At 44.2% G+C, this 25,620-nt stretch overlaps 3 protein-coding genes across 8 annotated transcripts in view; 2 read left to right on the top strand and 1 right to left on the bottom strand.

Moving 5' to 3' along the window:
• The window catches only part of DIXDC1 (DIX domain containing 1), a 67,551-nt gene extending 66,685 nt beyond the window's left edge, over positions 1-866 (top strand). For all 3 annotated transcript variants that reach the window (XM_074976715.1, XM_074976714.1, XM_074976716.1), the window contains one exon: positions 734-866. In XM_074976715.1, coding sequence (XP_074832816.1) covers positions 734-814 — 81 coding nt within the window. In that variant the 3' untranslated portion in view covers positions 815-866. The remainder of the gene's footprint in view (positions 1-733) is intronic.
• A 5,731-nt stretch (positions 867-6,597) lies between these two features.
• DLAT (dihydrolipoamide S-acetyltransferase) lies at positions 6,598-23,116 on the top strand. The gene is made up of 15 exons (XM_074976718.1): positions 6,598-6,909; positions 7,519-7,620; positions 8,385-8,509; positions 8,611-8,767; positions 11,166-11,292; positions 11,690-11,880; positions 12,532-12,679; positions 12,891-12,958; positions 13,644-13,736; positions 14,743-14,850; positions 15,673-15,788; positions 16,084-16,246; positions 16,438-16,574; positions 17,416-17,573; positions 22,630-23,116. Exons 1-14 carry the CDS (start codon positions 6,673-6,675, stop codon positions 17,543-17,545), a joined length of 1,902 nt encoding a protein of 633 aa, XP_074832819.1. The 5' UTR covers positions 6,598-6,672; the 3' UTR covers positions 17,546-17,573; positions 22,630-23,116.
• Positions 19,654-25,608, bottom strand: PIH1D2 (PIH1 domain containing 2). Of its 4 annotated transcripts, none has more exons than XM_074976722.1 (6): positions 25,522-25,608; positions 24,839-25,068; positions 23,126-23,249; positions 22,330-22,575; positions 21,598-21,860; positions 19,654-21,473 (listed from the first exon to the last, which is right to left on the bottom strand). In XM_074976722.1, exons 2-6 carry the CDS (start codon positions 25,016-25,018, stop codon positions 21,339-21,341), a joined length of 948 nt encoding a protein of 315 aa, XP_074832823.1. In that variant the 5' UTR covers positions 25,019-25,068; positions 25,522-25,608; the 3' UTR covers positions 19,654-21,338. The 4 variants fall into 4 exon arrangements, with proteins under 4 accessions (XP_074832823.1, XP_074832822.1, XP_074832821.1 ...); XM_074976721.1 differs by lacking the exon at positions 25,522-25,608 and adding an exon at positions 25,205-25,323; XM_074976720.1 differs by lacking the exon at positions 25,522-25,608 and having other exon boundaries at positions 24,839-25,286.
• Between the last annotated feature and the right edge of the window lie 12 nt (positions 25,609-25,620).

Here is a 25,620-nt window from a genome sequence, read left to right as displayed (position 1 = left end):
AGATGGTCTCATGTTCTGAGCACTTGACTGGAGGCCAGGCTTCAGTCACAGCTCTGATACTGCCTCCCCCCACCATATGACCTTAAGCAAATCATGAGCCCTCTGTTTCTCACTTTGCCTGTCAGAAAAATGGGGATAATAAATCCTTGTTTTCTCCAGTATGGGGGAGGAGTGGGCAGTCATAGGCTGTGTCTACACTTGCATTCCTCTTTCAAAAGAGGTATGCAAATGAGGTGCAGCTTTGCATATCTGTCATCTCATTTGCATATTCTTATTTCAAAAGAACTTCTTTCGAAAGAAGAAAACCAGTGTAGACACTGCTCTTTCAAAAGTAAAGCCCATCTTCGAAAGAATACTTCTTCCCATAAATAAGGGAAGAAGGATTCTTTCAAAGATGGGGTTTACTTTTGAAAGAGCAGTGTCTACACTGGTTTTCTTCTTCCGAAAGAAGCGCTTTTGAAATAAGAATATGCAAATAAGGTGTCAGATATGCAAATCCAAATCTCATTTGCATTTTTGATTTCCCTCATTTGCATACCTCTTTCAAAAGAGGCGTGCAAGTGTAGCCACAGCCATATTGTTGCTTTAAAAGCACATTGGGAACTTGATGTGCTGTGAATGTGCCAGGTGTTTTTATTGTTTGGTTTAATACTCCTATATTTTATGCCATTAAAGGTAACAAAGCAGTTCCTGTCTACAGAAGTGACCTGATTCTGTCTCTGCTTTGTTATAGGTGTTCCACGATGATGACATCATTCCTGGTTGGGAGGGAAAAATTGTAGCATGGGTGGAAGAGGATCATGGGGAAAATTAATCAGACTCTTGGGTCTTGTTCTTGTGGGATCCTGTAACTGGCTGCAATGTTCAGAGATAATGACCAAAAAGAGTGTAAGCTGGGACACATCCAATTCAAGCTGCCAAAAGAGAGGACTTCTCTGCAAACAACGGGTAAAACACTTTTTTATGTGTGAAGATGCCTAGCATTTAACTTCCCATGGCCAAATGTAGACAGTGTTGTGAGACTGAAACTACAGGTTGGTGGGAAAGAATCACCTTGCTTCGTCCTGTCAAACCCTGGAGGCCTTAATGATGTATTTCTCCATTCTCCTGGTTCCCCCACCCCCTGAAATGCCTGCTGCTGCTTTTGATCTGTGCATTTTAACTCTGATTTGACCCATTCAGTATTACACAGACCTGCACTGATCCCTGAAACAGTAAGTTCTGCCCTCATGGACCAGAAGATGCTGCTAGATTCTAGTTTTTAGCAGGTCTGACCCGTTAATATCCTGGAGTATTTCTGCTGAAGAGGCAGAGCTCCCTCCGGTGAACACCGCAACCTGTCCACACACAGAGCACCAGGAACCAGAAAGGAGTTTGTGGATTGTGCTACACACTACCAAAGCAAAGATGACCAGCCTGGCAACATTGTCTTTCTTCCCAAATTCAGGCTTCCACTTCCTACCCTTGCTTCTGCTGTTTGCCTTCCAAATTGCAGTCAGGTCTGAGCTCCTTTGCTGCACTGGGAACTCTTTGGCAACCAGATGCTCAGTCTAACTGCCAGTGGATTGTTGTTTCCATGGAGGGAGCAGGAACTTTCCTACTTTCCCACCAAGGATGGTCTACTTTTGCTTCTCTTTTTACCAACTCCTGTTCCCTACAGCCATTACCATCACTGCCCTTTCCATACGTCCAACCAAGTAGACAGATTTCATCTACTCTCCCAGGAGACAAGCAGGAATGTTTCTTCAGGGATGAAGTGACAGAGTCTGTCTTATTGGTGCATCTGTATTCCTAATTCCAGCTTTCTCTGTGCAGGCATCACCATGCACTCAATGTTCACCGATTGACATGGCCATGAAGCAAATAACCAAACTGGTAGGATAGATATTGTGACTTAGCAGCAGCAGCAGCATCCCAGTTCCCAGCATGCTTTTGTCTCTGGCACCAAACAGAGTACACCTTATCAGTGCTATGAGATCTGGTCAGTGCTAAGAGCAAGGGCTATGAGACCTGTTCGGGTGTGTGCACGCTGCAATGAAACACCCATAGCTGGCGTATGTCAGCTGACTTGGGCTTGAGAGGCTATAAAGTTGCAGTGTAGACTTTGAGTCTACGATCCAGGCTCTGAATCCTGGAGAAGCCCAGACACCTACAGTGCAATTTTATAGCCTGAGCTCAAGTCAGCTGACATAAGCCAACCATGAATGTTTCATTGCAATCTAAAAACTATACACTTAGAGACATAGGCTTCTTCACTGCCATGCCGGTCCCTGTTTTCATGCTGCCAGGCAGCCAGATTTCTGCAAAGTAGGCTGCAGTGTACACCAAACAGGCAGTTTTGACTGAAAAGGTCACACAGCGAGTCAAACCTCAGTCTGTTCACCTTTGATACGTGTGCCCCATTGCAAGGCTGCCTGCTTGTCTGAGTTGTGTGCGTGAGCTTGGGAGATGAAGAAAACTTGGTTTTATTATTTTATATCAATGTGCCCTTTTGTAAATGCATTCCTGTTTTTTGGAATTATTTTGTACCAGTTCGCATCATTGTCTGAGGTGTATATTTTTATACCAGTGCAAGTGATTTCTGTATATTTCCACTATACTGCTCTGTAGTTTACTCATTTTCTAGAGAACATCAGTGTGTTTTATACAGTCTCCTGTTAACACATCACACCATGTGAGTTCCATTAGTAGCTTTGTTTATAAAAGCACAAGTAGTTCATCCTGTTTTTATATTTTGCCAACTGTTTCTTGTATAGACAGGAATTACACACGGGGTTTGTCTTATTACTCCCTCTGTATCCCGGAGAGCTTGGATAGCTCTCTGCCCTGACTCTCCCATTGGTAGAACATGTATTGGCTGTTAGGCCATTATTGATCTGTTTCATTTCACTGGGTGATTTACCCATACTGTCTCTTCTCAAACAGCAGTTGAAACATCAGTATTTGGGGAAGTTCTTAAATGGGAGAAATGCAATATTAGTCCTGAAAAGAAACAAAAGTTCTCTTCCTCCCTGGAAATCACTGGTTTCTCTGTTGCATGTGTTTTAGTGTGTTGCTATAAGATAGCATGAGTTTATCATACAGAAATGCATTGTTGTATTTCAATTGCAATTTATCTTGAATGTCTTTTAATTCAAGTTTTAATAGTCTGATTAATTTCAGTCAGAGTTGTATGCTTTCGGCAAGGTTTGTCCATTTTATGGAAACAATTAAAACAGTAATTCTTCAAAGGGCTCCATGTAGCCATCCTGTATACCTCTGTGCTTGTAAGACATGAGCAGTGTTTTAGAGTTGCCTTTGGAGACTCAATGGCTGACGTAACTGCTACTGCAACAGAACTTTCAGCTCTAGGCCATAGGTTTCACTCCAGTCTTGCTCAGCAGTGATTCTGGTCACCACCCAAGCGATGGCTGATGGCCTCGGCTAGGTGGGATGAGGTGGCAATCAGTCCTGTTCCTAGTGGTTCCACATCACCATAACCATTCTCACCATTGAAATCCTGTTGGCAGTTGCAGCAGATAGCCCCTTTACTGTCCTGTGTTCTCTTCAGGGCAGGGGTGAAGTACATTTGGAGGAAGCACAGAGGAGGAAACTTGCACTGTTCACTGCCCATACATATTCTGGGGAATACAGGTTTAATCATGTAGCACTGTCAGCCAAGCACCTTCATCAGAGCTCAGAGCACTTACAGACGAGAACAGAAACCTTGTACCCTCTCTGACTGATTTGAGTTGAAACCCTTGAAAGTATTGGCACAGCTCCGGTTTTGGATAAGCACCTCCAACGCTCTCAGAAGTCACTGGGATTTATGTGAGAGCTTGAGGTTAGAACTATTGCCCATTGAATATTAAAATTGAAGGTCATGGTCACACCTTGTTCTCATCCCAGGTGGTGCCCTCGGAGGCTCTAACGCATACACAACTCAGGTTCAGCTTTGTTTCTACAACGACAGGGTAGTTTTCTCTTGCCTTCTTGTCACTGTATAAATGAACAGAAAGAACTATGAATTGGGTTAGGAAAAGATAGTAAGAATATAATGGGGAACAAGGTAATCCTGGAAAAGAGTAGATACACATGGGACCAGCCTCTCCTCTCACTTAGACCACTCTTGCACAGTGTAACACCATTGGCTTAAACAAAACAAAGCAGCAGAAATGTAGCACTTTAAAGACTGATAAAATGATTTATTCTGTGAAGAGCTTATCACTGAACAACTCATTTTGTTAGTCTTTAAAGTGTTACATTTCTGCAGCTGTTTTGTTGGAGTACAGACTAACCTGGCTACCTCTCTGTTACCATTGGCTTAAGTTGATTTACTCTTGACGTACAGCAGGCCATATGAGATAAGAATTGGGTGTTGGATTTGGTTTTAATGTTTTCCATTGATTTTAGACATGTTGATTTCTGCCCTGCTTTCTTCAAATCTACTTTCTAGTTTCCTCATAAGGTAATACACATGATATATGTAAAGTAATATTTTTCTGAGAAACTTTAAAGTTTGCGTTCATCACTGTTTAGAAGGTCAGTTGCCCTCAATGCCCCTGTCATCCAACAGTGAGAAATGAGCTTTATCAGTACATATAAGAGCTGGATATATCTAACTGGACGTACATTGGATTTGTGGACCAAGAAAAAAAATCTCAATAAACTATAGTTTGCAAATGGAGTCTGATCAATCCGTTTAAGTAAGGAGGGCATTGACTGTGAACTGAAGCTTCTGATGTGTTGGCAGGTGTAAGTTATGTGTACAGGCATGTTGGCTAAATAGTAGTAACAGAATACAGAGCAGAGGGGACAATCTCGCACTGGCACCCAGTAAAAAGGTCTTTTCCATCTGATTTCCAATAGCTGCAAAGACAAAGGCCAGATGTACGCAGAAGGTAAAATCTATTTTAGATACACAAACCCTGCTACGAGAATTGTGTAGCTGGAAATTACTTACCTAAAATCTATTTTTGCCACCAGCTCTCCCATCGACTTCCCCTTACTCCTCCTGACTGCCAGGAGTACCGTGGTCGACAGTGGCGTCATGAAAGGTTGATTTAGCACGGCCCCACCAGATGCAGTAAATTGAACTCCAGAAGATTGACTGCCAGTGCATCGATCTTCCCATAAGTGGAGATGTACCCAAAGACTGAATCTCTACTTACCGATTTGGATCCAAACACATCAAACAACTTACTAGTCACTTGTTTTCTTACTTCCAAGATTTGTATTTATTTTTAAATAAAAGTGAGCTTTTGAGATACTTTAAAACTACAACGAACCCCAGACCCAAACCACTCTGATCATATAATTTAAAATGGAATGGAATAGCTGTTGGGCTCAGTGCACTCAGATTTGTGAGCAAATATCTGCGCAGCAACAGTCTTTCATGTTTGTGCTCCTCTCCAATGGCTGGGTTTGCTGATGTTGCATTCATCGTTCTGCAGATGCGAGTTCTGAGTTTTGAAAACAGCTCTTGTTAAATTATTTGAAACCCTTTAACAGTAGTAATAAGAACATAATACTTTGTGTATGTGCGTAAAGAAAGAGTATCTGCCAGCCAAGGATTTCAAAGCATTTTACAGATGTGAATGAAGCCTTTCAATGCCAGAAACATAAGTATCACTAAGGATAGCTGATGGGTTGTAACATTTAATCAATGAGGAAACTGAGGCAGAGACACTCTGAACAATACAAATTAAGACCCTGATGCTAAAACCTGTGCATAAGACTACACCTGACATTATTTCTGGCTTGGGGGAGCCTAAGCAGAACAGACATACAGGCTTGGCTGTGCTTTCAAGCCTATTTCTCAGCTGGGGAACAGCCATATGCTCCTCACTTGGAAGCTGATCACAAGAAGCCGCTTTCATACTAGACAACACCCTCCCACTATGCTGATCTGCATCAGTTTAAGGCCCACCATGTTCACAGGAAGTGTATCATTTTCCCTTCATTAATTCATACAACATTCACAGCATCTACCTGCGTATCATAAAACCACCCCCACAAAGGGAGTTCCATTCCCCAGAGGGCAGCACAGCGCTCACCAGGGAGGCACGAGGGTGACACCTGCAGGAGGATGCACTGAACAAGCCCAGCCGGGTTTGGTATTTAGCTGCTTATAACCTTCCACTCCCCAGTGCCCAATTCTGGAGCCGTCTTGACACCAGGGCCTCTCGTCGGGACGGGAAGGAACACGCAGAAGAGCGGACCGTGCTGGAGACCCCCAAGTCCCTGTGATGCCTCCCTGCCCCATATTCTCCCCTTTCTCGTCCTTCAGTCTCTGACCCGGTGCTCCTCGCTCTCCTCGATCCGACTGCTCCCCCAAACGGCACCGCCCTGCCCCCGCTTTGCCAGGATGCAACTCCCGGCGTCCCTGCCCCACAGATCCCTCTGCCCCACGCCCTCTTCCTCCAGGCACCCCGCCCCCTACTCCACCCCCGCTCCTCCAGCCACCCCACTCTCCCCCCCTGCCCTTGCTCCTCCACGCACCTCACCCCCGTCTCCCCCCCCGCCCCCTCCCCCTCCCCCTCCCCCTCCCCCTCCCCCTTGCTGGGATTCCCTCAGCGCTTTGCGGCTTCTCGCGACACTTTCGCGGCTGCCGCAAAGCGCGGTGGGCGGCTGGAGTCCGAGGGGAGCGAGGTCATTGCCGGAGCCGCCGGGCAGTCCCGGCTCAGCAGCAGCATGTGGCGCGTGTTCGCGCGGCGCCTGGCCTCGCGGCGGGTGCCCGGCGTGGGGGGAGCGAGCCCGAGCCGGGAGGGCCGCGCCCTGAGCTGTGGGGCCGCGCAGCTCCCGCCGGGCTGGAGCCGGGGCGAACCGGGGCTCGGGCCCAGGCCCGCGCGGCGGCTGCTGCTGCTGCTGAGGGAGCCCTGGCCCCGCCTCGCCGCCCGGCGGTGGTGCAGCCTCCCGCCCCACCAGAAGGTGAGGGGCGCTGGGCACCGGGGTCCTCCTGGCCGGCGGGGCCAGGGCTGCCGGCTTCCCCCGGGGTCCGTGGGTGCTGCTTGTGGGCCCCATACCCAGAGCCGCCCCTGCGGCTGGGTCACCCCCTTTCTGCCTGGGATCGTGCCCAGCCCGACCCTGCAGGTGCCCCCATCTCACCGGCTCACCGCTCAGGCCTGAGGAGCCAGGGTCCTTCTGCTCCTGGGTCCCCACACCAGGACATGGCTCTGCTCACCCTTAACATCTCCTGGGCTAAGGGCAAGTGATCTGCCCTACCTGAAGGCGGCTTCCCCGACGAGTTGGGATTTGCCCTTGTCACCGTGTCTCTTCCTCACCAGCTCTAGTGCTGTGTGCCCGTTGGACACTGCCTTTTACGGCTTAATTGATTCCTGTGAGTCAGTCCAAGTTAGGAAGTGCATTGGGAAGAAGGGCTCTGAATAAGTGTGAGACAGTTTTTGCATCAGCTTATGGCTGTTTTGTTGTTGACATCGCGATTGTTTCCATTGACTGGCCTTGCCCCCTCAGTGGAAGTTGTTCTAGGGCTGCTTGTAAATACAGTACTTTTACTATGGCTTGGTTCTTCTTTTGCAGGTGTCTTTACCGGCTCTTTCCCCTACAATGCAAATGGGGACTATTGCTCGGTGGGAGAAGAAGGAAGGGGACAAGATCAAAGAGGGAGATCTGATTGCAGAGGTACTATGGAGTAATCACCCGAAAGCAGGAAGGCCCAGTCACAGGACACCACCAAGGGCCTGTTCTTGTGGGTGAAACCTCCCCTTGGGACTCTCACTTTGTGCTGGGATGGGAAGTTGTACCGTTGCCAGAGGACAAGACAAGCTGTAATTTCTAAAATTGTCCCCACTCTAAGTACAAGCCCTAGATTTTGTCACAGGTTGCCCCAAACAGGCATAAATGTTTTGTTCTCACCCTTATCTTTTACCTCTGGTTCAGCACTGAAAGGTTGGCTCCCATCAGCCCATAATGCCAGTTTCAGTAACCCACTTGTTAAATTTTGGAAGAAGCACCTTATGCATATACAAAAACCCAAAGACAATCCCCACCCCAGACAGGTGTCTTAGGGTTTTGTATATGAAGCACCTCGCACACTGGGGTCTTGGTCAATGTCTGGGGCTCCTAGCTACAATGAAATACAAGTAATTAAAATATTACTCTTCTGAAGGCACGTTGTTGAAGGAATTAAAAACGGCCAAAATCTCACTGCCTCTCAGAGTTGCCTGTTGTATCCTAACTTCTTGCAAGAGGGATTGAGATGCATTTGTTCTAAGGTCTCTTTTCCTTTTCAACCAAGGTACTGCCGCCAACTGAGCTGATTCTCACCATAGCTTTATGCACCAGAAATCTTCATCTCTAACCCATAGTCAATAGGCTGCAGGATTCTGAGCTGTTGAGAAGCTCTACCCACTCCCTCATAACAAAATCATTCTCCTTTTGCAAAGGTGGAAACAGACAAAGCAACAGTGGGGTTTGAAATTCTGGAAGAATGTTACTTGGCCAAGATCTTGGTGGCAGAAGGGACAAGGGATGTTCCCATTGGGTCTATAATATGTATCACGGTTGAACAGTAAGTAGATTGAGCGTGTCTCAGTGGAGTGCTGCTTTGGAAACCTGGCAGACTAGGTACCTTCTATATGGTCTTCATGGCTTCTTTTGCTCCTCTTCTAGGCCGGAGTTTGTTGATGCCTTTAAGAATTTTACCTTGGATTCTGCAGCATCTGCTGTCCCAGCAGCCTCAGTGCCTCCTCCTCCAGCGGCAGCTCCCCTCTCATCAGCTCAGCCTTCTGCACAGGCCCCAGGCAGCTCTTATCCACCTCACATGCAGGTAGGACATGTACACATCTTCAGGGAATTATTCCTTAATGTTCTTCAGTGTCTCTCTTCTGCCTGTCTAAAACTATTAGTTCCTAGGCACTGTGATGTAGATACAAACTATGGGCCTTACTAGCTCTGGCTGCAGGTGTCTATCTTTCCGATTTAAAATGGATTTCACTGGGGGACCCTGCCTGATCTGTTCTGCCTTGAGAACTGTTATAGGGTCCCTGGTATTAGTTGAGGAAGACCACTTGCTTTTTCAAGGGTTCCAGTTCCTGTGGGCTATAAAAAGCTCCCTTAGGCATGTGACTCTGTCCTTATTAGGAGGCAATGATATTGATTGGTTAACATGGCTAGTAGATGGCTGAGCAACATGGGTTTTGGAGTAAGGGGTGAAGGTACCCAACAAGCCACCACTGAACACTCTGTCTGTGGCCCAATGACTCTTCCCCCGAGGATAAACACATAGTCAATGGATTAGAAAGAGAGAGAAGATAATTGTGCAATAGACTGTTTAGGCCACCCCCAGGAGAGGGAAACCGTGTGTGCAGTCTCCTTGCCCCAACCACGCATTCATTATTGAGCCATAGCGGAACAGCCTAAGAGGAGAAATTGAGGGAGCCCTACATCAGAATATCCCTTTGCTCAGTGGTTTGAGTGTTCTCCTGAAAGGTGAGAGACCCCTATTTAAAAGTTCTCACCCTCTAACTGGAGTGGGAGGACGGGGATTGAACCTAGGACTTGCACAATGTAGGTGAGTGCTCTAACTGCTAGGCTAACAGTTGTTGGGCATGGCACCCCCATTACCTCTTCTGCCAGCTCTTTGTGTGGAATGAGACAGATGCTTAACTCATTCCTGCAAGAAGTATCTTAGGTGGGTAGTTTCCCTTCATGATCACTGGCCAAGCGAGGTGCCTCCCTGCAGACTGCATTCAAGTGCTTATCTGTGGAGGAGGGGCACACTCTGCTATTGTTGGTACTGGCTGGTAGGGATGTTAAAACGGTTAACCAGTTAAACACTGGTGCGTAAAAGGTTAACCGTTTTAACGTCGGGCCTGTCATGTGATGCAGCCTCACCACAGCTATGGCTTCAGTGTTCTGTCACGGGGTCCCACTGCCAGTCCCACCTGCTCTGACCTGGCTCGGCTGGCCATCAGTGAAGTTCACTGGGAAGGGCCGGTTAACCAGTAAGCCTCGTGCTTGGGCCATTCTCAGTCTGGTGTGCTGGCTTTTGTGGATCACTTTGCAAAGCACCTCTCTTCCCATTTGTTTTAGTGGAAGCCTGGGCCTCCAGCTTGGCTTTGTGGTGTACAGAAATCATGTGATTTCTATTGGCTGTTAAAAGTTACGTAAAGGGATTTAGGAGTTGCATTATATGCTCTGGGGCCCAGTGATGTGGGAGGAATGTCTTTTAAGTTTACATAGCCAAGGAGCAGACCAGATGTGTGGGTATGGGTGATCAGAGAGGAGTTGTGCTTGATGAGATCTCATATAGTTGGATGCTGAGGTATCTCTTTGTGACTCCAAATATTACTACAGTATCTTACAATACCCCTATGAAGTGGGGAGTTGCTCTTATCTCCATTTTACTGGTGGGGACCTGAGGCACAGTGAGATTGTGACTTGCTCTGAATGTTGCAGAAAGTCTGTGGTGGTACCGGGAATTTGAGCCAAGTTTCTTGAATCCCAGACTAGTACATAACCCACTGGACCATGCTTCCTTCCTGCTGCTCTTTTCTTGTTCAGAGTTGGTTGAATGTTGATTCTCTGACAAGTGCTGTGGTGATGCAGGAGAAGTTATACCAGTGTCATGCTAAATTGTGCGTATCATTTCTTGGTGCTGTTATTTCTGGAGTCCCTGACTGCTCTGTGAGACAGGATGTATTGCTCCAAGTTGCTCTTCCCTTCCTCCCTTTATTTTTTTTTTTCATAGCATAGTGTAAAGGGGTCGGCTTCTAAATAGAGGTGAGACAACTCAACTGTTCTGGGAAGTGGGAGTTTTATTTCCATTTTTGCCACTGACTTGCTGTGTGACCTCAGACAAAGTGTGCTGCCCTCTCTGTGCCTTGGTTTCCCCATTTGTGCACTTGAGCTTTACAGGAGAAAAGTCTATAAAAGTGCTAGATGATGATTATTTATTAGCACTTAAACAGGCAGAACAGAATCCCGAGAGGCAAATCCCTCTATTGTTGCCGCTCAGTTTCCTTCCGTAATTTAAGACTTGTTTAAAGAAGCTAATCCAGAGATCTGGCGTCCGCAGCACCACAACTTACTCTGTTGTGTCAGGCAGGCCCAGGAACATGTTAGTGCTGTCTCAGTCTCAAGAGTAACTTGCTCTTTGGGGTTTAATGCCCCTGTTGGCTTTCAGTTATCTGGTGTGATACACTTGCATTCTTTTGGCTCCATAGATTGTTCTGCCGGCTCTCTCGCCTACGATGACCGTGGGTACAGTTCAGAGGTGGGAGAAGAAGGTTGGTGAGAAACTGAGTGAAGGAGACTTACTGGCAGAAATTGAAACAGACAAAGCCACGATAGGTGAGCAATTTTGAACCCTAAGAGGGACAGTAGATTATTCTGTGATCTCTTGAGAGAGAGTGATCCACATTAGAGCTTCAAACCAGACTTTCCCAGCTGGAAAGGGCAGCTGGCTTTGGTGCAGTGCAAAAGGAGCTATTTAACGCTATTTCCTTTTGTATTTTAGTTGATGGAGTTGCTGAAACCAGCTTCCAGCTTTGCACCAGCTCTGCTGCATTAAACCTATCTTACATGGAGACTTCTCCTCATTCAGCTTCGTTTCAAAGATCTGTTTAAAAATGGCAGAGGTTTAGTTACTGGACGAGACTGAAAGCAAAGAACTCAGTGTGGTGACATTGTTTGGCACTGATGTTTGATCTTCCCTAGCATTCATCCATCATTTTTGTTTTCCTTTAAGGCTTTGAAGTTCAGGAAGAAGGTTACCTGGCAAAAATTCTGGTGCCTGAAGGAACAAGAGACGTGCCATTAGGAACTGTACTCTGCATCATTGTGGAGAAGGAGTCTGATATTCCAGCATTTGCTGACTACAGGGAGACTGGTGTAGCTGACATCAAGCCACAAGCACCATCACCCACTCCTGCCCCTCTGGTAATGGATGCGGGCAGCAGGGGAGGGTGGGAGAGAGAGAAGACCATTAGCAGCTGCTAACCCGACCTAAATAATCCTGCTGGTTTGGGGCCTGGTGGCGCTTCAACTCCAGTCCATGCGTTTGTGGTATCATGAGTGGGGGGATAACATGAGACGGATACAACCTGCTAGCGTCAACTAGTCTATCCTCTGAGAATCAGAGAAGGTTGCTTCATAAATGTGTTCTCTAGGCTACTACCTGTTCTAGTTTTAAAGGTCCCCAGTGATAAGGCTACGAATCATTTGCTGTCCCTCCCTCTGGGACATGATTTCACAGCCTAATGAGTTGTACTCCAGAAAGGCCTTGTGATAGAATACATTACAAGAAAATGTAGTATACTTCTCTGTACTTTCTGAAATAATTCTTCTCCCCCATATGTGTAATGTTCCCCACCTCTGATCATTTCTCTGGCGGCAGTTCTGCTAATGTAGCTCTTATTCTCTAAATGAGCACCTCCAGCCCGAATTCTTTTGTTGCTCGTCTGTCAGCATTCTCTAGTTGGTTTTTGGAAACCAGATGCTCATGTTCTTTGCTTGTTAAATTGTCTCAAACTTAAGATTTTATGTGAATGATAGTGCAACTCAGAATTGTGCTGAACTCATTCTCTTAAGGCAGCAGCTCCTCCTCCCCAGCCCACTGCCCCTTCAGCTCCAGCAGGCTCCTTACCTGGTGCTCCTGTACATAAAGGAAGAATAGTCATTAGCCCTCTGGCAAAGAAATTGGCTGCAGAAAGAGGAATCAGCATCTCACTGGTGAAAGGTGAGTTGCCATTTCTGTTTTTATATACGTTTCTGTTGATGTTAAATATATGCTTAGCTGTCCATTTCCTTCCAGTCATAGATTACCGCTGAATGCTCCTATGTTGTGCTAAGTGACTGGGCTAGAAAGGGAGCAGTTTTTATTTTAACTTGCATTTTCCCAGTATGGTATTGTATGAAACCCTCTTATGTTTCATATGTCACTCCACCAGGTACTGGACCAGATGGCAGAATCACGAAGAAGGATATTGAGTCATTTGTACCTCCGAAGGTTGCCCCTGTGAGTAGAACTGAAATCTGTGAGATCTCATATTGCTGGTAGGACAGATGAGAGCTACCTGCTGCTCTTTGGAAGCAGCTGGAGACAACAATCAGATGGTGTAGTCCAAGAATTCTGAAAATTGACAGTTGCTGGTGATTGGACAGTGCGACACATTGTAGTACTTGAGAAACAGAAGATGAGATGCTCTCCTTTTTGTCACTTTGGCATTTCATTGCAGAAGCACATGCTACTGTCCAGGTGTTTTTAAGGTTCCCATTACCATAGTAACTGAGCAGCTAATGGTGTCGTGGAGCTTGAGGAATGTACTTAGGAGGGGGAGTTCAATATGGAAAACAAAACCTTCTGCTTTCACCCTTACTTTCCAATTATTGTCTGACAGATTGCTGCTTTGTAGCTCTGGTACCTTTTGCTAATATTTATTAACAGTCCTTATTGAGAATATAGAGCACAAGAGCTGCAGACATCGATACCACGTGTTTCATATAAACCACAAGGAAGCATCTGCTCATTGGAGGGAGAGTAGCCATGTTTTAGCTGTCTCTTTTTTTCCATAGCTTTGTGCCACAGCTTTGTTCACAGGAGTTATCTCCAAGTTTAAGGCATTTTTGCTGTTTGCTGCACACCCAGACTCACATGTAAAACAGTGATTGGAAACCCAACTTGTTTCTCTCTTTGCATACAGGCTGAAGCAATTCCTGTTGCACCTGTAGCTCCAACAGCAGCACCACCTCCTGCAGGTGTCTTCACAGATGTCCCCATCAGTAATATTCGAAGGGTAAGAGGCTTTTCTTTTTTCTCTTTTATTCAAGAGGAAATTTGATCTGCACATATGTGTCTTTCCAGAAACACTTAACATTTAATCACTGGATGCTTACCAAGGAGGGCCAGCTGGACACTGAACTTGACGGAAGACCTTGATCTTGACAATAAGTGATTTAAAAGCTTTGACTTGAGCCAGGCATAGAACTGGCAGGTGTTGAGCAAGCTTCCTCCATGCAGCTTTGCTCATGCACCTCCATTCTGACCTGTGGGACTCTTCTCTATCCACAGCTTTGTCAGTACACCTCAGTCCTTATCTGCAGCAACCCTTCCGTCCCAATTTGCACCTCGCACAGAGACGGTCAAACCATGTGATGGTGCTTAATGCATCCAAAAAGAAGGAAACTGGCTTGAGCCACACCCACATCTCAAGAAGTGAAAATTGAAGCAAAATCCCTCTTTTGTTTTTACAGCTATTAGTGATTTATGGTAGGGTGACACATCTCATGGTTTCTGGTGGCTTATTATAGACAAAACCATTCCTGTTGGCTGAATATCTTTTCTGGGGGTAAACAACTTCATAAATATAGCACCTGCTTTATTGCGTTTAAAAATAATGTTACTGGCCTCCTGTACAATCTTTCTAAAATACAAACAACAGATAGGACCAATGTCCCCAAAACTAACAGACTTCCAAAATCACCATAATTTAGAGGATTTCTCTGTCTCAACATATCCGTTGATCTCTCTGCTTGCTCCATCCAAACAAAAGCTTGGGAGAACACGAAGAGAGTAGGAGTACAAATTCTAGATGCAAAATCCATGTATTGACCTTTCGGCTGTTGTCTGGTGCTCAGTGGTCTTTATGTAGCAATGTCCAGCATAATTTGACCAAACCTAGTTGTGCTATAATGTGTACGTCTAAGACAGCCATGTGCATTGTCAGCCAGACTTTTAACTTGGATGGAAACCCATTTTGCAAAGTGTGTTGTGGTATAATGTCCTGCTCTGTTTGCCCTCAGGTTATTGCTCAGCGTTTGATGCAGTCTAAACAAACAATACCTCATTACTATCTATCTATTGATATAAATGTGGGAGAAATACTGGTGCTCAGGAAAGAACTCAATAAGGTAACACTCCTGAGGCGTTGTGGTGTGGGTCTGAGAGGACAGGTAGATAATCAGTATGGTGAGCCAGCTGGGCTTGGGAAGAAAACGTTTTTGAAACATCCAAAGTTTGCTGCTTCCTCCTTAGTCACATCTAGATCTTCCAGTGGGGGAGGGATAGCTCAGTGGTTTGAGCATTGGCCAGCCAAACCCAGGTTGTGAGTTTAGTCCTTGAGGGGGCCACTTTGGGATCTGGGGCAAATTTAAAAAAAAAGAACAAAACAAAAAAGTCTGTCCAGGATGGTGCTTTGTCCTGCCTAGAGGGCAGGGGACTGGACTTGATGACCTCCGGAGGTCTTTTCTAGCTTTGAGATGTGTATCTCCATATATTTTTATTTCTGTGACAGATTGTGGAGAAGTAATCTCCAGCCAAACACTGCCCATTGCATGCTCAGTTCCCCAACCTGGAACCCAAGACAAGCTGCACAGCTTTGGCCTATTTTTGCCTCAGATCAAAAATAAGATAAAGAGCAGGACCCATCATAAATGTGATGCCGCTTCCAAACAGAGGTTTTCCTTTTGGGGAACTGAAGGTAACAGATAGCCCAAAACTGAATGGTGCTTCTCAGAGTAGAAGTCAGAGAGAGGGATGCAAGTTGTAAATGCACTTAAGACATTTTCACACATGTTGTTTGCTCTTAGAGATGTGCAAGATTGGTTGATAGGGTCATGCAGTAAATCTCAACAGGCCATGTACTCTTGAGTTCCTGCAAACTAATTAGGTTTTTGTAGTGCCCTCAAGGGGTGAGTAAATCACGGATGTTTTAAATTCTCTCTTCTTCACAGGAGGTGCCAGAGAATGTAAAGCTTTCTGTCAATGACTTCATCATTAAAGCTTCAGCTCTGGCATGTTTGAAGGTGCCTGAAGCAAATTCATCCTGGTTGGACACTGTTATCAGGCAGTAAGTATCTAGTCCAAATGCAGCTAATACGGTGTGAATAGCAAAATAGATCAGTTGTCTCCCATTTCTGGCAGGCTCTCATAAAGCCTGGCAAGAATGGTGTCATGTAATCCTCAGGGGATTCTCAGTATTTCACATAGCTTTTCTTCAAGTACGCTTGTCAGTGAGGCCTGGGCACTAGACATAATGGACACGACAGTAATTACTCCCTTATCTAAGGTGGCTTTAATGCTTTTGCAAAAAATTTTGTGTCTTGCTCAAGTCATCTGGGTTGTGTCCCCATTGTGTCTTACAGAAATCATGTAGTGGATGTTAGCATTGCAGTGAGTACTCCTGCAGGGCTGATAACTCCCATTGTGTTCAATGCGCACATAAAGGGCCTGACTGCCATCAGTAAAGATGTTGCCTCTTTGGCAACCAAAGCACGAGAAGGTAAACTTCAGCCCCACGAATTCCAGGTGAGGAGCTTGGTGTGTTAGTAGTTACTGCATCCTTAACTGCCCCGACTTAAAATGTCAATTTCAAATGACCGCTTCAGAACAGACGCTTGTAAGCCATGATCTAGTTTAGCCATGCTAATTGACTTGCTGTGTGAACTGATGATGTTTGTGAAGTTCCATATATCAACCAATATATTTATTTCGTGTAGGGAGGCACTTTTACAGTTTCAAATCTAGGAATGTATGGAATTAAGAATTTTTCTGCCATAATCAATCCACCTCAAGCGTGTATTCTGGCAGTTGGTACTTCAGAGAACCGATTGGTGCCAGCAGATAATGAGAAGGGGTACGTATTAAGTAGAGCATTATTCTGATTCAGTTAAGTCTTCAAACAGGTGTCATTTACTTTGGAATAATGGCGAGCATTTTAATTTCCCCATTAGATGATCAGTGTTTGGCCGTATTGTGCAGTGCCACTGTTGCTCTGTGGGAACATCATTTGAGACTTTGTAAATTTAAATACAAAGTGCAGGCAAATCTTGTCAATCTGTTTTATCATCTTAGGTACGTGGCTCCCGTTTGACATGTTATCCCACCATATCTCAGTCACGAATGTATTTCTCTGCATAATGCCCTACTGAGATAGGGAAGTCCTATTATCTGGGCATAAACCATAAATATTTTGCCCAAGGTTGAACAGGAAATGGGTGGTGGTTCGTCTCCTGCATCCCTGAGTAGTGCCTGTCTTAATGGACCATATTTCATTGGTGAATTTTAACAGGCACAGTGCAGACTTTTGAATGTGGTGAACAAATGAATGACGTGTAGATAAACAGCATTCTTACTGTGTGAAAAGTCACCCTGAGGTAGCCAGGTCTAGAGTGCGACTTAACATAAATGTACAGTGAAGTTATAGCACAAATGTATTTGCATTTTATTAAATAATGAGAGTTGCATATTCCAAAGGGATCACTTAATTTAGAAAGCGAAGGATTTGATCTACCCTATCATATGGATGCTTCGAATAAGTATTTGTGGAGATATAAATGTAGACCCGAGTAGTACAGGGCTAGCACCCGTTGGAGTTTATCTTTAACCACCCAGGACTTTTTAAATTTCACTGGCTGACAAATTTGTGCTAGTGAACTTGCAGAGTTTTAAATACGGGACTTTGTTTCTCTTCCCAGGTTTGATGTGGCCAGCATGATGTCAGTTACTCTTAGTTGTGACCATCGAGTTGTGGATGGAACAGTTGGAGCCCAGTGGTTGGCTGAGTTCAAAAAGTTTATTGAAAAGCCAACAACCATGCTATTATAATGAAACCAAGCAACCGAGACTTTCCTAGGTCATATTATTTTGTTCTAATCAAGCTATTTATATTTCAGTGGTTAGACTCAATTAAACAAATTTTCCTTTTTTTTTTTTTTTTTTAAATATGTATATTAGCTGGTAATTTTTACCAGTCTGTACAGATAAACACTTTGAAGAAAGCTTTACAGGGCAAGAAATAGTTATACTGTATTTTATACAGTTAATGAATTTGCCAATGTTTCTTAAAAAAAAGAAAAAAAAAAAGAAATTCAAGTGTCTTGGATTTAAAATCATGTGAGCGGTGTATGCTTCATGTATGCTCCAGATCTGTGGAAGGGGAAGAACCATATGCAGCTAGGTAATCTCTTGTGCTTTCACAAATAAGAGAACCAGAGTATAAACATCTGTGTAAAACCATTCATAAGGCTTGATAACTGAACTCTACAGACCACGTTAAAAACAAACAAACAAACAAACAAAAAAAAACGTGAACCCTGAATGATCTGCTCTCCTGGTAATACTAATGAGAGTAATAGGCATACATTGACAGGAAGATTAAACCTTTGGAATGTTTGTTTTCATAGGACAAAAAAGTTTTACATGGCAATTCCTCCATGGAATTCAGCAAAGCTTAGGTTTTCACAGCTAAGTGACCCCCTGTAGAGGACTTGGTGCGGGGCGGAAAGGGGGAGTAAGAGAGGTAAAACTAATCAGGTTATCAAGACACTACAATGATATCTTTTCTGTATGCTACAGAAAATATGGTGGCTTTTCAATGACGTGTTTTTTGTATGAAATTGCCTTAAATGGTTGCTTTCCCTGTTGAAACAGTATAATGTTAACACTGCAGTGAAAACAGTTGTTCTGCATAATGGCAGGAGAATTTCTCACTATGTGCGTTGATACCCAATGTTAGCATGTGTAATTTTGGAATTCAGTCCCTGGGACTCATTTTTGTGATGATATGTATGTTTGAAAATTGATTTTTTTAGACATTCTTGAACACAGGAAGCTCCAACATCAATTGAAGTAATTGATATCACAATTCTTAGATGAAATGTCTTTACCGTCCCAGCCTTATTAAACTACAAAATGTGCTGTCCATGTATATAGTGTATGTAAAATGTTTTAAGTGGTTTTCTGTGGGTTGTGTGCCTAAATACATGAATCATTGTGCCCTACAATGGGGGAACACAATGGTGCCCATTCTCAAAATTCCACTTTCCAAAAGGAAATTTTAATTTGTAAAAAAGGATCATGTAGTTAGTTGATCAGTGCCCAGGAGAGCTTGGTTGGAGCAAAAGGTTATATAAATTATATACATAAACTTAATCTGTATCCTATACATTGCATTAAGGATTTTCTCTTGTAAAGTTGTGTTAGAGAATATATACTGTGGAGATTAAATATTTTTGTGACAACGATTTGAGGTTTTACTCAGTTGGTTGCAGTTATGCCTAACTCTGATTGGGCAGGAAGAAAAGTAGTTGCACTTGAGGTTAAAAATGTTCATTTTTTCTGTTCCAGATTCTTTAGTGAGTCCATGCGTGCTATTAAATCTTTGGAATGTTAGAATAATAGAAATATTCCATGTGTTTTTTCTGTTTAGTACTGATTGCTGCTGACATCATGGCTTGTGCACGGTCTATCCAAGTTGTCAGCTCTTGGCTAGGTAAATTAAATGTACCATGTTAACCTGAAGGTTTTCAGCCATAAGTGGTTCAACAAAGTCTCTGGCTACTTCTACACTCCTCTTTCCCCCCCCCCCCCCCCCCCCCCCCCCCCCCCGCCCTGTTGGAGGGGGCATGGTAATGAGACAATTTGAAGCAGGCTAGTGAGGCACTAACGTGCATATTCAGTGCCTCATTAGCATAATAGCGGCTGCATGAATTTCGAAGTGCAGACTTTGAATTCAGATTGATAGTGTAGATGTGGGCAGCTTCAAAATAAGCATGCCCCACTTTTCAACATTCCCTTACTCCCACAAAACTAGCTGGGAGTAAGGGAATGGCGAAGTGGGGCACTTATTTTGAAGCTGTCCACATCTACACTGTCAATCTGCAAATCGAAGTCTCCACTTCGAAATTCATGAGGTCGCCATTATGCTAATGAGGAACTGAATATACACGTTAGTGCCTCATTAGTCTGCTTTGAATTACCATTACCTTGCCCCCTCCACTGGGAGGGGTGAGTGTTGAAGCAGCCTCTGTTAAAGCACTATCATGCAGCATGAAACTTGAATGAGGTATGTTTCTCACTCCACCACTGCACTGCATACAGCTCACCTGTACTTAAAATTCCGGTTAAGGAAATCCAGGACACTTGATATCCCTTATCCATAATAATTTGCAAATTAATCAAAACAGGAAGTAGCTTGTGCCAAAGGACCACTGTCTTAGGGACAGCCTGACTGGGGAACAGGTTGCAGAACAGAATGATCCTTTCAGCTTCATGAGTACTCTTGGCTTTGTGTTGTTTGCAGTGCCCTGTTGCACATTATACACCAACAGGGACAGTTTAATGTACATTAACACTATTTCAGTCTGATGTAAAACTATAGAAACACAGGCTTAAATGCAGTCCTTGTAGCTGTTGGAGTACAAAAACGGAGAATTAAGAATGGTTGCTCATGAGTAAATATGTCTGTTAAAATTAAATGCAATTACGTATTTCTAACCTGTCTATGCTAATTTTTAATCTGTTTTGAAATTTTGTTCCCCTGCCATCTGCTGTATGGTACGAGTGTAAGGTAAGGCTAAAGTGGGTACAGCCTGGGCACAGAAGGATGAGTAAATTTTGTCTTTTCAAAATGACATGAAACTGATGTTTGTTTCCTCATTTAGTCTGAAATTGTTGAATATTAGAATAGAATGTGATCATTGTTGCCTTTAAGACAGCTTGACTCCTGGCATACCTTTCTCAACCACTGAAGTACTAATTTGAATGTTATCCTCTGCAATGGCATGTGTTCTTCATGAATCCTAGCTGGCACCACAGACAGAGAACTGCGGGGAGTGTCTATAGTACAGAAACCCTTTGGCAAATATCTTCATTCATGGAGTTCATGAGCCTTAACAGCGATTATCTAAACAGTCTTTGAATTGGCAGACTAATTCTAGAGCACTAATGTTGTGTTGCCTACTTCTGCTCAGTTTGAAAAACCATTGCCAACTGGTTGGGTTAAGGCCAACTCTTATTGCAGAGCTGCCCTCAGTCGTATCAGCAGAGGAGCCAGTGACTGAATGGGGTTGGGAGACTACACACCTCACCTTTTAAAGGCAGCCCCTCAGATCTATTTGAAAAAGGAGCCAGACTGTGAGAGAGCTTGCACTATCACATGTCCTGTATCTTTTGTGTCACCATCTTTCACTAGCATTAAATCCTCTTCATTTAAAAAGAAGCAGTTTACCAACACCAGATAAGAGTTTTTGACAGCAGAGTACAGGCAAAAAGAAGATAACTCTCAAGAGATCGTGAATCATCCTTTATTGTTCTACTGGTGGAGAAACTGAACATAGTAATACAATTTATAATGTAGAATCCTGTGCTACAGATAAAATAAGTGAAGCAACCAATAAGTGCTTATAACTTGTAAGAATTTTTTGCTATATTCTCAATGCAAACTTCATCCCCCTCAGTTCTCAAAGGAAATATTTGCACACAAAAAGCAAAACAGATGCTTAGAATAACATAGCGAGAGGGATTTCTACATGGTGGTAAGATTTTTATCCTTAACTTCCTTTTAACAGTGACCCACCCCTATTAACTTTTTGAGAACCTGCTGTCCCTAACATTCTCTTCAGGGAATGGGCATTATGATAAGCAACACACCTTTCCCTTTGATAAATGTTGCTGTAGTTGCTTCTTCATCGACCAGCTCTGGCAAATCCAGCTGTAATCTGTATTTCTCAGCGACTTCAATAATTACATCATCCTAAAACATAGGCAAATTAAAATACTTCATGAGCAAGTTGAGCTGTGTTAGTTAAAAGTGACTTTCTTAGCCTGTTTGGGCTCAACAGGGAGAAAACATGGGATTTTGGTCCCGCAAGACTTACCTTTGAAATGCTCAGTTCGCATTCAGAAACGGAGCTAACTTTAGGCAATTCAACTTTAAGTTCAATCTTCAGAGGTTTCCTGTTTGCATCCTTTGTGATGGTCAGGTCGTAGGCTGGTGTGACTGGCTCTTCTGGGAGTTCCATACTGGCTATCTCTTCTATCAGAGGCAATTTAGACAGTGTAGCATCCTTCTTCAGCTTCAGCCTAGCATTATTGTGTTCTTCCTCTCCCAAGTTGTGCAACATTTGGGCCAGTGTCAGTTCTGAAGTAAAAAATATTCTTGTGTGTAGTTAAGAAAATGTCTTATTTGAAATAGTTTACTGCAGATTTTACTGATTCCTATCTGTTGGCAAAGTGTGTCAAAACTTAACTCTCAGCTTTATGATTATGAACTCAGAGTTAAAGCTTGTATACTAATTTCATGGATCTTTTTCCACCTTCATTCCACATTTCCACTTTTATTTGTAAGTAAGTACAAAATTAAAACTTGAATTTCTAATGTTTGATAGTTTAAAATGACATTATGGAGGTCTGATTGAACTGGGCCCAGACACGCAAGATGCCCAGCATCTCACAGGAGCAGAGCACAAGTCAGTTCCAAAAGTCTCCCGATGTCATGGAGATGAGAAGTAGCACTGTAGCCACTCCCCCTACCACAGACAGGACTTGGAGTTTAGTCTTTCCCATTTTCTTTACACCTCTTTAAAGTCATTTAAAAGAAGTGTACATACCATTCATTGTGTTCTTTTTGGAAAGTGGAGCTGGTGGGGGCCCTCCTTTCAGACTCTGTTTCATCCTTTTCAGGCTTCCTTTGAGTGTGAATGTAGCAATGGAGTAAGAGTGGGACAGAGAGAGGCTGTAATGGTCCTCAATATATTTAAATGTCAGGTGGATCAAGTGATCCATTTCAGCTTGGTGCTCTTCTCCTTTCTGAACAACGGTGGGATTATATGCAATATCTATCAGGGAGTAAATCTCTAGAAAAACAATGAATGTCAAAAATTGCTATACTGAAATATTCTGTTTTATAGGAGGTAGAATACGTCATCTATCACAGCTACAATAGAGATAACATCTTTGAAGAATAAAAATGGGGAGTAACTTGATCTACAGTTTCCTCGGAGGACTTTATACCAGAAAACTGATGTGTAGAAAATACTGCTTGCATCCAGCAGAGCACTTATGTACATGTGTAAAGTTAAGCATGGGCGTAGTTTGCCTGCATTTAATGGGACAGGGCTACTTGTGCCCTTAAAGATAAGTACATGTGTTGAGGCCTCCATCTTGCAAGACACTTTTGCATTTCGTGTCATATTCTGCTTTTTGAGAAGGAACAAACAATTGTACTTAGGGTTCCATTTATGCATCCTCCACCTTCAAGCTGTGAGCTACATACCTGCTACTTCTAAAAGCTGCTCTTTGTCAAGTTGTGTTTTAACTTTCATACTGCAATATTACAGAAATGAGGGGAAAGAATCCTAATTGTAGAAGGAATAAAGAGTATCTTGGACCACATTATCCACTTGCCTGCTTTATCGGACACCTCTTCTAATGGGCCAGCACAAAAAGGTATTGGATCAGTAGGTAATTTAGGAGCTGGGACCCATTTCCACCTGCAGAGGTTAATGAATAATGATTTTCCGTTAGGCTCCTGCAAAGAGAACCCAAAACCATTTATTCACCACAAATATTTAGGTCCCTCATATCTAAAAGTGCAATGGAACCAAATGAAAAACAGAAAATCATAGGCCACATGCAACACCTTAACTACCTATAAACTTCTAAGTTCAACTTTAAATAAAAGGGCTTTCAGAGTGAAAGAAAGAGCTACTCAGAGAGAAAAAAAAGACTAGTCTAAGTAATCATACACCAGGAGTGGGAGAGGATTTAAATACCATGTCTGAACATTGATTTGAAAGATGCAATGGGGTCTTTTTACCAAACAGCAGCAGCAGTACTGTCTTTTCCCAGACTCAGCTATGTAGGACATGCAATAACAAACAAGCACTGCTTTAGAATATAAAACAGCAGTCACGTAGCACTTTAAAAACTAACAAAATTATTTATGAGGTGATGAGCTTTTGTGGGACAGACCTGCTTCTTCAGATCTGAAGCAGGCCTGTCCCACGAAAACTCATCGCCTCATAAATCATTTTGTTAGTCCTTAAACCGCTACCTGACTGGTGTTTTGTTTTGTTAGATTTCAGACTAACATGGCAACTTCTCTGCTTTAGAATATGAATGTGCCAGAATAAATGGGGAATAATTCCACTGCACTCATTGGAGTTACACAACTGTAATAGTACAAGGGGACAATCAGGCTCAGAGCTGGCTACTTTCATAGCACAAGGTTAGAGAGCTGCCTCTTTAAAGAGGGTTGTATTGACTACCCGTAGCTGTCAGTGTCCAGCTTGATTTATGAGGTTCACCCTCTCCATGCTTAGTGTGCTCTTAGACACAGCACAGAGTCTAGACTTCCACGTTTACATTGTTATTTGCTATGATAATCAATTCTAGTAGAATCACAGAGCTAGGAATCCATCTCAGTTTCACTGGGATGCATTCCATTTTATTAATGAAGCTCAGCCCACAATGAATTCCTTCCTGAATTATGTTATCTCCTCCAGACTCTGACTTTTTCCATGGTCACTGTTTGGTTTCAGTAGGAATGGCTCTGAATTTGATTCTAGAATTCATATCCGCATTTCTGGCTTTTTCCAGTTCCTTCTAACTGATGCTTTGGTCACAGACCCATAAACCAGTGTGGTGACCTGACTCTGACAACAGCCATTATCCAGTGCTTCTGTGGTAATAAAACTTCTCCACAATGCACCACTTTGCACCATCCATGGCAGTGCATTCTGGAAGCAGCACTGGCTGGCACTGTTAAAGGTTCTCATACGTTATGCTTATAATTTTTATCCTACCCACTGGCACCACAGAGGCTATTTTTCCTCATAAAAGTCTAATTTTTTTAAGCAAATGATATCTTCCTTCCATCCCCTAACGGTGTTTCTCTGTTTACTTGAGTTTCTAGCAGTGACCACTGGTGCTAAGAAAGACTGTTACCCACTCCCAAGGGTATTCAGGTAGCCCCTGTGCGCTTTCATGACACAGCTCAGCTAGCAGTGGCCGGTTAGTGCTTTTTTTTTTTGCCGTTGGAAGCATCCTCCAGACACTACCTGGGAGGTCAGATTTTAGTGGAACCTCTTTCATAGTAAAAGTCCTTGCCCCATGTACCAGGATGTGAGTCTGTAGGCAAAGATGTGGTTCAGGGGGAGCACAATATTGCTTTGCATCCTCCAGCTGCTGCTGCATGAATCTCTGGTAACTCTCGGGGTTGTTTTCTGCCATCTCATCCAGCATGGTCCAGAGCTGGGTCGCTTGGGTCAGCATGTCCTCTGGGTGAGGAGCCGCCATGATGAGCACAAATGTGCCTCAGGAAGCTGCACAGATTCTCTGCTTCACACCTACAGGAGAAAGGAGCATGGGGGGGAGTATCTGCTTTGAACAGCTGCCCCACACAGGGTCCAAGGGCAAGATCTGTTCTTCAAGCCAGAAAAAAGATGCGGTATTTCTCAGCCAGGCACCCTCCACCGCCGTTACCTGCTCCTGCGATCGTGCTCTTCCTGTAGTCTCCCTCCTCATCACCCTGCTGCCTCTCAGAGCCTCCCTGTGCAACCCCCACCATTCCCCTCTCCCCTCCCCTTTGCCTTGACCTCGTGCTAGAGCCCAGGGCCAGAGCTGTCTCCACCGTCTAGCTGCCCCGAGCCAGGATCCCAGGGCCTCATGCTGCCCCCAACATCTCCCTGCCTGTGCTGCCCTTTGACCCCAACCCCAGCGCCCCGTGCGGCCCCTTGGGCTCCTGCCCCAGCGCCCCGAGCCGCCTCCCGGTCTCTCCCCTTCGCTCGCCACACGGATACCGCTCCGAGACACAACGAAGCCGTTTCCATAGCAACCGACGCGGGGGAGGGGGGGAATCCCTCCCGGAAGTGGACGTGACGAAACTTCCAGCGCCCTGC

This window comes from Carettochelys insculpta, chromosome 25, assembly GCF_033958435.1.
Source record: "Carettochelys insculpta isolate YL-2023 chromosome 25, ASM3395843v1, whole genome shotgun sequence".
NCBI lineage: Eukaryota > Metazoa > Chordata > Testudines > Carettochelyidae > Carettochelys > Carettochelys insculpta.
The sequence above is the reverse complement of the archived record's forward strand: the minus strand, read 5'-3'. Positions and strand labels throughout refer to the sequence as shown.

Coding starts and splice junctions, on each gene's coding strand:
- DLAT (XM_074976718.1), top strand. CDS start 6,673: ATGTGGCGCGTGTTCGCGCGGCGCCTGGCCTCGCGGCGGGTGCCCGGC. Junction 8,510..8,610: donor ATATGTATCACGGTTGAACA/GTAAGTAGATTG, acceptor CTCCTCTTCTAG/GCCGGAGTTTGTTGATGCCT. Junction 16,575..17,415: donor CCAGCAGATAATGAGAAGGG/GTACGTATTAAG, acceptor TTCTCTTCCCAG/GTTTGATGTGGCCAGCATGA.
- PIH1D2 (XM_074976722.1), bottom strand. CDS start 25,018: ATGGCGGCTCCTCACCCAGAGGACATGCTGACCCAAGCGACCCAGCTC. Junction 21,861..22,329: donor CAAAAAGAACACAATGAATG/GTATGTACACTT, acceptor TTTTTACTTCAG/AACTGACACTGGCCCAAATG. Junction 21,474..21,597: donor GCGAACTGAGCATTTCAAAG/GTAAGTCTTGCG, acceptor CCTATGTTTTAG/GATGATGTAATTATTGAAGT.